Source organism: Ammodytes marinus, assembly GCF_949987685.1.
Source record: "Ammodytes marinus genome assembly, chromosome: 17".
NCBI lineage: Eukaryota > Metazoa > Chordata > Actinopteri > Uranoscopiformes > Ammodytidae > Ammodytes > Ammodytes marinus.
The window spans coordinates 10210943-10225829 of record NC_137221.1 but is presented as its reverse complement, the minus strand read 5'-3'; the positions used below and the strand labels follow the sequence as shown (position 1 = coordinate 10225829).

Below are 14887 nucleotides of genomic sequence, written 5' to 3'. Positions count from 1 at the left end.
AGAGAAATAAAAGAGAAAATCGGGAGAGGACTATACTGTATTTATGACTACTATTAAGGTTGCCTTTTGTCATGAAGACCTAATACTCAGATGTGATCCCTCTAATGTATTTATCTCAACCTTCTGGTGAGCCTCCCCCCTCCAAACACACACACACACATAAATCTCCTTTTTCTTCTACCATGGTGCTCGTCAGCAAGTTACATGACAAGCCATTGTTCTCATCTCTCCTCTTGTCTCTCCCTTCCCAGGGGAGCTTTACAGCCGTGACAGTAAAAACAGCTGTAGCACCAAACACTGGTGCCAATGCCTCGCTACTCCCAAATGTTTTCAAAGGGCTACCCATAAATTAGGGATGGCTGACAGGGCCCTTAACCGCCCGACCCCTAGAGGAGGCTCCGCTGAGTAGTAGCTCGTCAAGAAGAGACAATTGTTTTTATTTACCCACTCGTTCGGAGTACGGGCTTAAGTAAATGTGAACAGTGAGTGTGAACACTTTAACACTGCAGTAAATGTTATAGTGCAGTCAGGAGAAAGCTGGAACAAACATGGAGCAAAAACATCCTGTTTGCGAATGTTTTTAAAGGTTTGCAACGATTTTTAAAGCCAAAATTCAAAGATGAGCATTAAACATATTTTCTAAAGAATATGATCATGAGATTGTTCTATACAACTACTACAGCTGCTCTTAAAGTATTTACAGAATCTTCAAAGACTCTTTTGATCATATGGATTAAAAAGAATTAGCTGCATGCCACAAAAAAAAATCTTAAAGGTCACATATTATGCTAAATGCACTTTTTAAATGTGTTCTAACATATCTATGGGTCCAAGATGTGCCTAGAGACTGCCAAAATATTTTTTTAAATAACAATCTCTCCTTTTCTCACTCTCCCCCTTTCTGAAACCCCCACCCCTCCCCCCCAATATACTCCAGTCAGAATTCTCCCCTTTTCTGACCTCAAAAACTGGAAAGCCAGAAGCTTCCACTGTGCAGCCCACACCCCTATTTCTTATTGGTCCACGGCCCTGACAGACAGAGGGCGAGGCGTTTCTGGCTTCGCTTCCGGACAGGGGGCGGGGGGAGCTCAAAGATTGTATATTTACAAGGGGAGCTGCAGCTCTTTTTAAAAAATAGGCCATTGTGAGATTAGCTGAACATCAGCATAGTACAATAAATTATCTGAAAGTTTTTTTCAGCAAACAATTAAAGAAAAACGTATTAGGGACCACTAAGACCATATAATATGGTGTATAATAGAACCGAAAAGTGTATAATATGGGAGCTTTAATCCCATTTCCCAAATTGCTGCTTTCCTAGCCAGAATGGAAGATCTCCTAGCTTTCTCCTCCTTTCGTAGCATACAAGGGTTAGGTTAAACATAAATGTAATTTTGTGCGAAAATATAAGGAAAAAACCATCTAACAGTTAACAGAAACAAATATAACTGAGGCTGTTTCATCTCATATGAATAGAGCATGGTCTTAAAATAAATATTTTTTTACTTGCTACCTTTATTCGGATTAAACCGTAAAACAGCTTGAGAAACGGATGGGATAAAAAGAAAAAAAGGTTGTTTTTATAGTGCAGCAGGCAGAATATATTTTATCCAGATGGTTTAAAGAGCCCTGGCAAATTCCTTCAGAAAAACGTTAAATGTTGTTAAATGAACCGATGCCATGTGTAGACCATAGATAGTAAATAATATGGATGTAGCATCCGGGCTGACCTCAGTTATTCACACGGCGCGTCGCCATTTTGTGAGATTTTTACTCCGCCACACGTCGGGGGGAGGGAGATAGATAGAGATAGCTGACATATACCTCCGAGGCAAAGTGAGGGACAACGGGCGGAGAGCTGTCACTCAAGAGATCGCGCCAATACATTTTAACTTCCAAAAGAATAAAAACTAGCGTGGTCCAAAAAAAATCACCCCCCTCAGTGTTGTCATGGAGATATGACCTAAACATACAGACTAGAATGTTTTGTATGACATTTGTGAATTTGTATGACATTTTCTCCACAGCAATTGGATGAATTTGCCATGAAATTCGGCTAGCATTCATGTTCCCCACAGGATGAATCACAATAATAACTGTGTTGATCTCCTGACATATCATCAAGCGCCGCTACCCGGTCAAATTACTCTGTACTTAAAACCTTCACAACTAATGACGTTAACTAAGATGGTAAACATTATTCTTACCATCCATCAGAATTGTTAGCATTGTCACAGTGATGGTGTAAGCATGTCAATGTTAGCATTTAGCTCAAAGCCCCACTGCAATTGAACAGTCTTACAGAGCTGCCAGCATGGCGGCCTAGACTTTTTGTACTCTTACTATTTCTACAAACAAAAACAAATGCTTAGCAATGTGAGTAATAGGCAGTAAATATATTATACGTATATTGGTTTATATAGGCCCATATGCACAGAGTTATATAAAATCAAACATTTCTCAATATGCATAAAAGTCATGCTTTATCAATTTATCATTTGTCCACGTTTAACAGAGCGAGAGATGAGCCAACACCGTGTGACACTAAATCCATGGAGGAGGCCGTGAGAAGCAGCAAGCAAAGTATTCACAAGTCGGAGTAGGTTTGGCATGGCCGGCCGCGGCCGGTCTATCTCTGCATCTCTGGACTGAGTCAGGCCTCACTATCAGCAGGACACATGACGACAGGTCCCTGTCTGCCTGCTAGCGTATGTTACTCCTCAGAAGAGCCAGGAGGCAGATAGCCTTACAGGGCCTCTGGGACGTTACCTAATATTATTGTAGCTATTTGTAGCATTTATAAGCTCCCAAGTTGCCTTGGAATTGGAACCTGGTGTCCTGTAAATATCAAAGCAGCTGTTTAAGAGCAGCAGAAAAACAATAGGCTGACCCTTGAGTGCATTTTTAGCCTCATTCTTAACCTTTTTTTTAATGCAGTGTTGATGCACCGATGCTCGGATCAAATGACGTTTTAATGTAGCGGCATGTTTGTAAGCTCCTTTTATTCCTTTGTTTACTGGAGTGCCGCTTAACTGTAAAAGCTTTGAATGACAACAAGGTCAGACAGGGGTGATGGGAAGGAAACACCTTGGTTTTCACAGAATGAGTCTAAGCCTCTTGGCCAATCAGGGCACATTTTGGTCGCCTGCCATCGCCGGCGGTCAGGGTGTGGTCTCCTCTTCCCGAAAAAAAGTCCTGTCACACACTCTCTACTGTCGCCACTGCCAGAGTCAGCCGTCTTGTTCCAGCTTGAGCTTTGGTTTCCTGTCCGTGTCACTTAGTCACTTTCCTTTTTGTATCCCTTTTTTATCATTCCCTCTTCCACACTTCTTTTGTTCTGCCCCTTTAAATTCTCCACTCTCTTTCTATCTATCCCTTGTTGCTCTCTCATCCTGTCATTACTGTCGTTCACACTTTTCTCTATCTGAATCAAATCTCCATCTCCTTCAGCTCGCTGCCTTGATTACCAGCTCCATCTCCCTTTCTGTCCATCTCTGTATGGTTTTTGAGGTTTTGCAGTGAAATGTGTGGGTGGGGGAAGAAAAGAAGAAAAAAAAAAGTATTTTCTGTGCAGAAAAATGATAACCTATCATTTTTCAGTCTTGGTTCTCAGCCTGTCGGGGTGGATTTGCTCCCGGCAGTGTGACTGAGTGTCTCTAGAAATGGGTTTTTTATAGTGTCTCAAGGTCTCAGTGGGGCAATCGTGCGGGAAAAAGGCCCCACGTCCTAGCCCTCTAACCGTCTCCATTACAGTTTCCTTCTGTTTTTCAGCTCTTCTCCTAATTACGGTACTCTGATGCCCCTCAGCCTGGCCACTATGGAGCAGAAGGTGAAGAGCATTATGTGAAAGTTTGTCATTTTTCTAAGCCTCTCTCACGGTCGCAATCCCCCTCCGTAATCGACTAGACAGAGCAATTATATACAATGCTTGTGAGTGGCTCTCATACCCCATAACCGAGCGGGGAAATAATACAAAACTCAAGCGAGAGGATTTTGAGATTACCACTTTGACCTGTTACATCACTGCCTTTGGATGACACATTAACAGAATGTACAGAATGTACCGCTTTGTAATACAACAACGAATCATTTAGATAATTCATGAGAAACCGGCATCATATCTCAAATGCGAAAAACAACAGCTTATGCTGGGCTTACACAACACAAGACTTTTCACGCGATTTGACAGTCGCAGACAATCTTCCAATGTCGGACTGAAATCACGGGAGTCGTGCTGGAGTTGTGGCGCGCGCCCGTAATCTCAGTCATTTGGTGTGAGGTGGTCGATTTCAGCCAGTCTTCTTCCCGTCTTGACGTTCCGACATTATCAAACAGGTTTGATATTATCGTTACTCTTAAGGCCAGGACACATCGGCCCGATAATCGCCGTCGGAGAGTCTGGAAGGGGCGGGGACACGAATCTGTTCGGTGTGTGCCGTGATGTCGGTCGTCATAGATGCCGTCGGGCTTCATGTTCAATCGGCGGCGGGCAGTCTTTCAGTTGGAGCAATTTGATTGGTGGAGGGCTAGCGAATCAGTGAAGCCCGGAAGTGAGGCGGGTAGCACAAACAGCACAAACAGCTAACAACAGTTGGCCATTGTTTTAATGTGTTTGTTTATTTCGTTCAGCGAGTACTCATATGCATCAACCATTGTTGACTGCTCGACACCATGCTCGACACTCTCTGCGAAAAATGGTGCTCTTTATGATCCATAAATATAAATACGTATTTCTATCTATGTTTATGGTCTAGAGAGTTGTCATCATTTCCGGCTTTCGTATTTTTTAGGGCCACCATACAGATTAGCGCCGCCTGCTGTTATGGAGACATTACGTCCCGCGCAAGCGCAGAGCGTACGGAAAGTCAGTAGTCGGCTCGGTGTGTTCTTGGCACTTTTTTGGCCGCGACGGGCAGACTGGAGCTGCCTGAAACGGCAGACTCCATTTTCGGGTAGTCGGACTGGTGTGTCCTGGCCTTAAGGGGTTGGCTCAAGCGAAATGACGTGAACACTGTCACACTCTCTCCAGCACCAAACACGACGCAGGAGGAGCGGGATTAGTCTCGAGCTGTGGCCGCCTTTGAGGCACTTTTTTCTGACACTTTTACGTAGCAGCCTAGGCTGGAGAACCAGGCTGACACGCGCAACCTTAACACTTTACCGTCAAATACAAGGTTAGGAGTGAGAGTTATTTGAGGACGAGATCAGCAAATAAAGTTGGTCAAATAACTACAGGATGTCCCCCACTCGGAAAATTGAATTAACTTTTTTTTATGAAATATAATCACAATCGCGTTTGCAGTTTTAAACATGATTATGCATGACATATAGCCTACGTGATAAGGGTATATAGTTATTTAAACACCCAGTCCATTTTACCTGCTAAAAAATACTTTTTATTTGACTAGATTTGAGGGAATCTAGTTGTAGTCTTGCAATATGAGACCCCGTCTTTTCAAAATCTCAGGTTGCGTTCCGAATCGCATACTCTTTCTTTTTTCTATTCTACATACTACATCCGACGATAAAAATAATCTAGTTAGGATGCAGTAGGCATACTATTGGGACATACTTTACTCTCTTATTTCATCAAAACATTGCGCCTTGATCTTGCCTTTTGCTTTTATATCCGTCGCATCCCTGTTTGTTTTCATATGGAGGCTTCATTGATGTGACGTCACTTCACGTGCGCACTGGATTGTGGGTCAGAATCGCCCAAATAGGATGCACTTTTCAACACTAACAATCTTGGCCGCATGAAGTAGGACATCCGGGTACTTCTAACCATCCTAAATCTTTTTTCTACATACTATATAGTAGAAAGTATGCGATTCGGAACGCAACCTCAGTCTGTGACTGAAAACTCAGAGAACTAATGACTAATTGTCTTCAGGTGTAAGTTGATTGTCTTTAGATGTGAGAGGGTGTCAGTTATTAGTCTTTTCAAAGTCCTCTAGTGTAAACCCAGCATAAATTGTATCATTACAGGTCAGGTTCGACTCAGCTTTTAGCCTATATGATAACATTAATGAAGGTGTCTGTGATGTGAAGGTTTGATCCCAAAAGCTATATATAAAAGCTCATTGTCAGGAATGAAACATAACATTTTAGGCACGATAAAAATAGCACAGCAGCCTTGAGCCGAAATCCTGATTTAGTGAGGCTGCATTCAGACTGACAGGCGAAGATACTGGATTACTATCATTATTATGGATTTTGCCCCCAAGTGCTTCAAGTTACTGTACTCTATCAGGTACATCATTCTCTTGTGAATACTGCCACTCACTTACCAAACAGTAGTGGTAATGCTAGACTATTCTTGTCAGGTCGTCTCACACGAAATGCATGGAGATTTAGACTTACTTATACTTGGCATCATGTAAACGCTGAAGGCAAAGTCTGGGATGAAGCTTAAGTGCTGAATGTTTGAAATAAGGGATTAAAAAAGAAAACGCACAAAAAAATGCTTGCAATGTTCCTATACACCACCAAATAGGGCCTGTAAAGTTGTTAAGCCTAATCTCATTTATACTTTTCCCTGCAGAAAAACAAACATGAACAGATGGATGTCTGCAACGTTAGATTTGGGGAGTAGGTTGACAAAGGAAAAAAAAGTGATAAACTAGTATACATGTGGCTACAAGTAAGAACACAACTGCTTACCAAGCAAAGACTTTAGTGTAATCGCCAAAGTAGAATACTTTCCTGGTAAATAACAGGTTGCCTTTCATCCAGTCTGCTCTTGCAACAGCTTGCAGACAGTCATGGGGGGGGCCCGACGTTGCAAGTCACGATGGGGCTGCAGCCAAACGGCACACCAGGCAGAGCTTGCACACAGAGAACTGTCGACTCCTTTGCATTTGCTAGGGAGTTATGGGAGCTTTTGAAACCCTATAATGATGCCTTTGGCCAGACTATGCTTTGTAGATGCACAGCGGGGGATACACTGAAAATGAGCATAGGCAGACTTTTAAGGCTCACACACACAAAAGTGTATATGCCAACATTAGGTTGCTTCATCTGATTGGAACAAACCTCAGAGAGGGAATAAAATAAAATGCAGCATACTGTATATTGCATGCTGTTAACAAAATGGGACAAAAGACATTTGTCTCTTGCACAGAGGAAGCATTGAGGAGTTGATATAAACCCCTCAGGCCATGTGGGTTACGCTGGGAGAAGGAATGCATCATATATGCAAGCATTCATGCACATACTTGCATACCTCCTGGCCCTATACGAAACCCCCAACCCACAGACAGACACACACACACACATTTGTAGACGGAAACACTGAAAATATAATCCAATTTAATAAAGCCCTAGAATTAGCCGCAGGACAAGTCTGACACTGGACAATGGAATGTACAAATATATAGATACAATCTAGTCCGTCTATACCGACAGGCGACAATCTCCAGACACACTCAACGTCAAAGTCCACTCTGTGTAGTACTACTTTGCAGCTGACACTGATTGAAAGCGTCTGAGAACTCCCAGTGCAAATGGTTTTTAGTCAAGATTGTAACAATGTGACCATCTGGTTTAATATGCTGGCATTTGGTGAAAAAACGGTTACAGATGATACCAATAATTCACAGGGGTATTTAACTGTGTGCAGTTTGTGGGACCCATGTGTGTTTACTGTTTGGCTTCTTTTCAGCCAGTCAATATAAAAAAACACAACAGATTCAAACAGAAAATGTCAGTTGAATATCATTCAGCTAGGCTATAAAAGAGGAGTAAAGAAGAAAAAAAGTTCTTAAGTACCTAGTAAACACTCCCATTATTAATCCTTTCATTTCTAATTTCCTGAAGCAGATCTGATCAACAACTTATATAAGACATGACACTGGATGATACTGTTTGAAAGCAAACACTGCTAATAATAAGAACAAGTTATTATTATGATTGATGTTCAGATCACATCCTAAACAAGACACACACCTTTTTTGAGTGACTCCAACATCCCAATTGCAGACACACACTTTTAAGAGGATTGTGTGTGTGTGTGTGTGTGTGTGTGTGTGTGTGTGTGTGTGTGTGTGTGTGTGTGTGTGTGTGTGTGTGTGTGTGTGTGTGTGTGTGTGTGTGTGTGTGTGTGTGTGTGTGTGTGTGTGTGTGTGTGTGTGTGTGTGTGTGTGTGTGTGTGTGTGTGACAAAGTAGTCCGTTCATCCCTTCTCAGCCTCTCAACAAGTTTCTACTGACTCCTTTACAAGTGTCTACATCTTTAAGCCTTTTTTCCTCAAGTCCTCTCTGGCTTCTTTTATCTGCTCCTTCAGTTCCTCCGCCGCCTCGTCACAGTCATTGAACGTGGCCACCCGGTATCCCACAGTGGCCAACGAGTAGCAGCCGAACGAGACAAGCAGATACAGTGGCATCGGCCAGGCGACCTCCCGGTAAGTCTGCGGCAGGTCCAGGTCCAACAGGTCGAAAGAGACCAGCGCCCAGATGACGCCCACCACCGACACACCAAACAGCCACTCCAGAAGCTTTGTCATGATGAAGAGCAGCTCCCGTGGAGGATTTATAAGGTGAGAAGCAACCTGTAAGACAAACGCACGGTTAAAAGGTTAATTCACTCAATAAGCCCAACACTTGGCAAAACCGAAGTAGCACCGTGGTGTTAGCTATCAGGCTACAACCCACGAGAAGGACATACAGCGGGTAACGTTAAGCGCGAGGAACAACACAGTCGTACAAAGCAAAAAAGGGGAGTTAAATCACCAACTCGTCAAAAGCAATTTCGTTTAAAAAATCAGGGTAAGAAGAGATAATTCGATGTGTTTACCTTCTCTCTAAAGCCACCTCAGCTCTCGCGCGGAAGTATGACGTGGCGAACCGTGACGCCTTCTGGGAGATGCAGTTCCTGTTTTGTTCATTCAAAAATTCCAACCAAACTGACTGAATTATAGGTTAATTGTTCTCGGTAATGTTTATGAATGTCAAACTATTTGCAAGATTGTTTATTCACAAACGGGGGTAAAATCAAAGTTTTAAAAAAAAAATATTTAGATCTTATAATAAACCTGAAATCTCAAATACAACCAAAGCAGCATATCTGTTCGACCATTGCTTTTGTATGTGCACCAGGAAATATTAATTTACATATATTATATACTGTATGTTTATTATATGTAATTTTGTTTTGTTGTGTTTTTCACATATAATAAGAAACTGTGCTGTATTGGTGGACTGTATTTGTACCATACTAAATTACCTGTTTTTTGTAGTTATAGTCCCCCTAATTTAAAAGAGAGCATTGAGAAGACCGCGGTCGGAAAGATTAATTTATTTTTTAATAGTTTTTTTTATTCTTCTTCTTAATGCGAGAGACTGTACCACATACACTACCTTTTAAAAAGACCCTCAAAGAGTGGTTAGTAGCAAGCCAGACCTGTTCTCATGCATAACTTTCTTTTTCTTTTCTTTTTTTTCTCTTCTTTTCTTCCTGATGTTGTTTTGTTTCTTTTGTCTTTTCTAACCGCCTATACTGATTGGGTGTCAGTGTAAAACTGTATTTTAGCTAGTTGTGAATTAACTGTGTAAAATTGTTTCATGTAGCTGTATATTGATGTATTGTATTATGACTTTCCTTAGGACTACGGATGCGAATTAGCATTTATGCTAACTCCGGCATATTTACATTGATGCTTTGCTGACATGTTGATTAATATGCACTGTCCTAATCAAATAAAACTAATAATAAAAAAAAATAATAATAATAATAGATGGCAATGGTGCTCTCTGTGTTTTTCATTAATAAATTGCCTCAGACTGTTGCCTGATGTATTTACAACACTAGCACCCTGTCAGCTGTGAAAGAGAAAACAATTTGTTTCAACTGAGTCTTTAATGAGGCCCCCAGTCAAGCTTTTAACATGCATTAGACCTCTAACTGTTTCTCTGTGTCATCCTCTTAATTTAGAAAAGCCATTTGGAAAATTAGATTACCGTTAGCGTGGGAGGAAAGCTATCCATAAACACTAATGTTCTTTCCAAAGTGTGGAATTCGGCAACCATTTCATTAGGGGCCTTAGGGAGCACAGTGTTGTTTGATCTCAGTGTCTCTTTAGGTGCCATGGGCCACGTCCGTCCATTGAGGGTGGTGAACTGTCCAGGTGCAGAGGGCACCGTCCTCTCCAGGGTGAAATCAGGAGTAGTGGGAGACGTAAACATCATTCACTTATGCGGAGAGGGACACACCAAAGAGCCAATGCGAAATAAACATCATTCTTATGGGGAAAATGGAAAGTTATTCTTAGGACGCTTGTGTTTATGTTTGTCTGCACCAGTGTTAATAGTGTTAGTGATGATCTGCACGCCTGCCGGAGGGGTAGAGCCTGTTTCTTCTGTTTATGGAGACTCTTAGATATAACAGGAATATAGTCAGGGTTTATGTCTGTTTGCTGAAAACATAAAAACTGTATTTCTTGAAATCAACTATTATCTTTCCAAGTTTAGGATGCTTTATCTTGTGAATGGCTTAGTGACTAAGTAAAGAAGTCATAATACTTGCTACGGCCTGAATGTCTATTGCATTGGATTTTCCCAACAAGGAGCTGGGACTACTTTCATTATTAATTGACAATGTTTTATTAAGCTTCTGCTATTTAATTTTTAAAGGCTCAGAAAATAATCAAATCGTCCATTTTCCGAGGCCCAAAAAAGTTCATGTTCAACCATTATCCAAACTCAACCTAGCCTGGCATTCCCAGACCTGCCACTAGGCGCTGACAAATTAAATTTGCTGCGCCTGTTGGTCTGGACACTCTCCATTGAAGCTTTTTCAGAAAGTCCAGAAATCCTGACTCACGTTTCAATTGGTTCTATCTAATATGGGCGGGCCAGAGCCCTTTGTATGGTGCTCTGGGGCGTACGTAACCGGATGACCACAGTGACATGCATGCGCCGTCGAAGCCGTGATAGTAAACATCAAAGATGGCTGCGGATATGTAGTTTGAGTTTGAGACTGCTTTGGCCTCGACCCTTTACGATTTGGAAGAAGGCACTCAAATCTTTCATTAGCAAGTAAGTGGAATGTTCTGTTTTGCCGACCGACCACGGCAAAAGTTTAATTTAACAGTTTAACAGCTGTTCGCTAAACGAACGGGGCTTAATACGTCACCTTGGGCATCGCTCTGATTGGATGTAGTGCTATCCAACTGTGTGCAGTGGCATTTGAAATGCACGAGTAGGAGCCGCCCCTTGAGTTGGAAATTACTATTGATCGTGGCCAGACCCTCTATCGTTCAAGATATCAGGGTCTGGATTTCCAGGCTAAACCCAACCCTAATTCTCTCAACAATATTATAACGACAGAGAAAAGCACGAGATTCTAACATTCAAGAAAATGTTTGGACTACTTTTTCTTGATAAATTAAATTATTAATGAATAATCAATCCTTTAATCTTATAAAAGCTGCCTATATGCAAAGGTATCTCTATAAGAAATACAGTGGTACATTAAAAGGTGGAGACTCAAATTAGAAGTAAAAAAATATCTTTAGAATCAAATCACATATACCACTTTAATTAGACCATGTGTTCATGGCTTCATGCAATTAAAAACAGCCTGCACACACTTGCTACACCACAGAATGCACTCTATCCTATTCTAATCTCAATTATCATACAGTATGATACATATCAGGCTGTGAAGGTCAGGTCGTTGCATCGATAGAATGACAATCCAGGTGGGATTACACATGACCCCCTGCATCATGACATACATCATAGTGTGTGCTGTGTATGGGCAGCAGTGTGAGCATGTGTGACACGCAGTGGGAACATTCGAGCTGGCTTTTCTCAGTGTAGCTCTCTGCCAGCTCCTGTTCCGTTCCAGTACTCAGGAAACCTGCGCTCAAACCGAGAAAGGCCTGGCAGACACAACACAACAGCCTGCAAGGGTGGGAGGGCCACTGATTCGAGATAGAGAAAGAGAGAAAGGGGGAGAGAGAGACTAATTGTTATTGCTTATAGTTTCTTTGCCATTTTCTTGTTGTCCTTATTTATGTATCCCACTTAATAAATAATATTTCTTTATGGTTTTTTTTATTGAATTGTATTATCGTGGGCGCTTTGGCAAAATTGTTCACATAATGTCCATGCCAACAAAGCATATCAAATTTAATTCAATTCAATTCAAAAGAGGCAGAGTGGGATTTATTTTTCTTAAGGGAGATGGGGATGTAGGGAACCAGAAGGAGAGGGGTGAAGCCAAGTGTGTGTGTGTTCGTGTGTGGGTTTGGGAGGGGGGGGGGGGGGGGTCATCGCTGACAGGGCAAGAGAGGGAGGAAAGCTGAGAGGGCCAGGGCTGAGAAGAAAAGGGCAAGTTAGTATGGGGAACGAGAGAAGAGACGGGGAGGGGGCAGACAGAGGAGAGAGGTTTAGAATGGGGGGGGGGGGTGAAATCAGTGGGATTCGCAGGTGCAGCTTGAACAACCGGTGACCTTAATGGTGCATTAAATCCAGCTGTTGCTTATCCCGACTTTTCTTCAATCCCCCTAACACCTTCAACTGCGCAAAGGAGCACCTTGGTTCCCACAACGAAGAGTGATTATAGCAGTGTAGGCAGAAAAAAATGAGAGAGAAAGAAGAGCATGAAGACGGTGTGTGTGAGAGGGATTGCCAGAGCAGATACACGATCCTCAAGTGCAGAATTGGGAGTGGCCGTGTGACTCCATACACAGAGCAAAGATAAGAGGCATAGATAAAACAGGAAAAGTGGTAATGGAGAGTTGTGTTGAGCCTATCTCTCTGGCTTTGTCAATATTAGGAGAATGAAAGGTCCAGATAAGAATGTGTGCCACTAAAAGGCTATATGGGATCAAGATTTGACTGGATAATAATTGTGTAATATGTCAAGTGTGTGAAGCAAGAGAGAGAGAGAGACAGAGAGAGAGAGCATGTACGGTCAATATGCTGTTTAAGATAACAATAGAGCTTGGAGTCAAAAACAGGAACCCTCTGTTTCCTGAGCTGGAGACCTTAGCTGTGTGTTTTGTTGTCATTAGATGTGTGTGTAGACAGTGTTTGGGAAAAGGAAAGAGTGACTAAAAGTGCGTCACGTCCAGATTTCTGGGATGTCGTTGGTGAACGAGTAAGAACTGATACGTATGTGCCACAAGTAAAGAGAACCAGATCTTTAAAGAACAAGGATTTAGCAATGAACTTTTTGGTTCTGGAAATAATCCATTTTAAATAGATTCAGTCTGGCAGCTAAATGTTGGATCAATCAGCAAACTGAGAGGAATTTAAAAGTCCTAGACCTTTTCAAAACTTGTAGGTATTGCTAAAGGGAAAAGAAGTCAAACTTGAATCAGAAATGGATTGAAGTTGAGCTCTTTTTAAGTCTTTAGGGGCACGTCCAACTCAGGGCTTAAGTCAAGTGGCACAAGTCTATGTGGAATATCTGCCCTTGTCAAATAATGTTGGGCCGAGAAAATGGAAATGTACAGTATGTTGAAAGCAATTATATTTATACTGGGTTTCTACGAAAACCAGATTCTCCCTCATGCAGTTTTCACCTTTGTTGTAATAATATAAATATATTATATTATATTATATTATATTATATTATATTATATTATATTATATTATATTATATTATATTATATTATATTATATTATATTATATTATATTATATTATATTATATTATATTATATTATATTATATTATATTATATTATTGCTGGTTCTCTGTATGGTGAAGTAGACCTAAACATAATTTCATCACACATAGAAGACAAGTCTAAGCAAAATACAAGTCAGATGCAAGTTAAGTTTAGTAAGTCCCTGAAAACTGACAAGGTAAATGTACATTTTCCTTCATGGAGTATCATTTTGCATAGCTGAAAAAGCATAGGCCTAATATTAGTCTACATAATTAAATATGCAAGATGCCGCTTTTTTACGACATCAAAACTTGACTCTAGACTCAAATTTCAACTGTTGATTTTTGTGACTTAAGTCTGAAAGTCTTGCGTTTAGCTTGTGATAGCCTAGCAAGTTGTTTTTGCTCCAAATCAAGGGTAAAGTTTGGGTTAAATCCTTAAATAAGATTACTTCTAAATACTTTAATTTTACTTCCATCTTGAAAAAGCATCAAAAACACCTTTTGTGCCTGAATGGGACCATGCAGAGCGAAGCAGAATGTGAATAGTTACTTTGCAGTTTGAAGAGGATTCTCCTTAGACAGGTGAGGCAACCAACCAACCACAATAGATACATCATAGTGGAGGGCCTTGTGACACAGCTCAGCAGGGCTGGTGAAAGTTATTGATGTTGATAAGCAGACTTATAAATAGCCTTGAGCCAAGATCATTTATGGAAGGGGAGAGGCTGCATTAAATTGCCAAGATAATAGTTGCGAGACCCCCGCATTACTTTGGGCCTACTTAATGAAGTCTTGGCCCACTCAAGTGGTTATAAGGTCAGTGTGTGGTCAAGTGTGACCGGGCTGAACAATGTGAGAATAGCACTTGTCTTGCCCCCAGTGGCCCGATTAAAGACACACACCTGTTTCAGCTGCTGCTGTGACGACCGCAGTGAAACAGCGGAGGAATGCGCAGCCCCCACCCTATCACACACACCTCCCGACCACCCCTTTCCCTCTCTCTCTCTCCACTCTCTCAATGCTGTCCTAATGAATCTCATCACACAGCCCGTGATTGTCCCACTAGTGCTTTGTTTGTTGACCTTTATGAAACGTCATTACTTATTATCTTCACGGTTTGTGTATTTTTGCCCCGGTGACACAACCCCCTCGACCACATCCAGGGCCCACAACATGGCTGTGTGAGTGTGTGTCTGATCCAATGCTCCTTGTCAGTGTAACGGCCTTTAACAATGAACACGTGTATAAGCTTGATAATGTCTCCCTC

General features: G+C 41.5%; 1 protein-coding gene across 1 annotated transcript; it reads right to left on the bottom strand.

Annotated features, from left to right (window-relative positions):
• Positions 1-7291: 7291 nt before the first annotated feature.
• Positions 7292-8834, bottom strand: dpm3 (dolichyl-phosphate mannosyltransferase subunit 3, regulatory). The gene is made up of 2 exons (XM_080045205.1): positions 8793-8834; positions 7292-8547 (listed from the first exon to the last, which is right to left on the bottom strand). Exon 2 carries the CDS (start codon positions 8500-8502, stop codon positions 8224-8226), a length of 279 nt encoding a protein of 92 aa, XP_079901331.1. The 5' UTR covers positions 8503-8547; positions 8793-8834; the 3' UTR covers positions 7292-8223.
• Positions 8835-14887: the final 6053 nt, after the last annotated feature.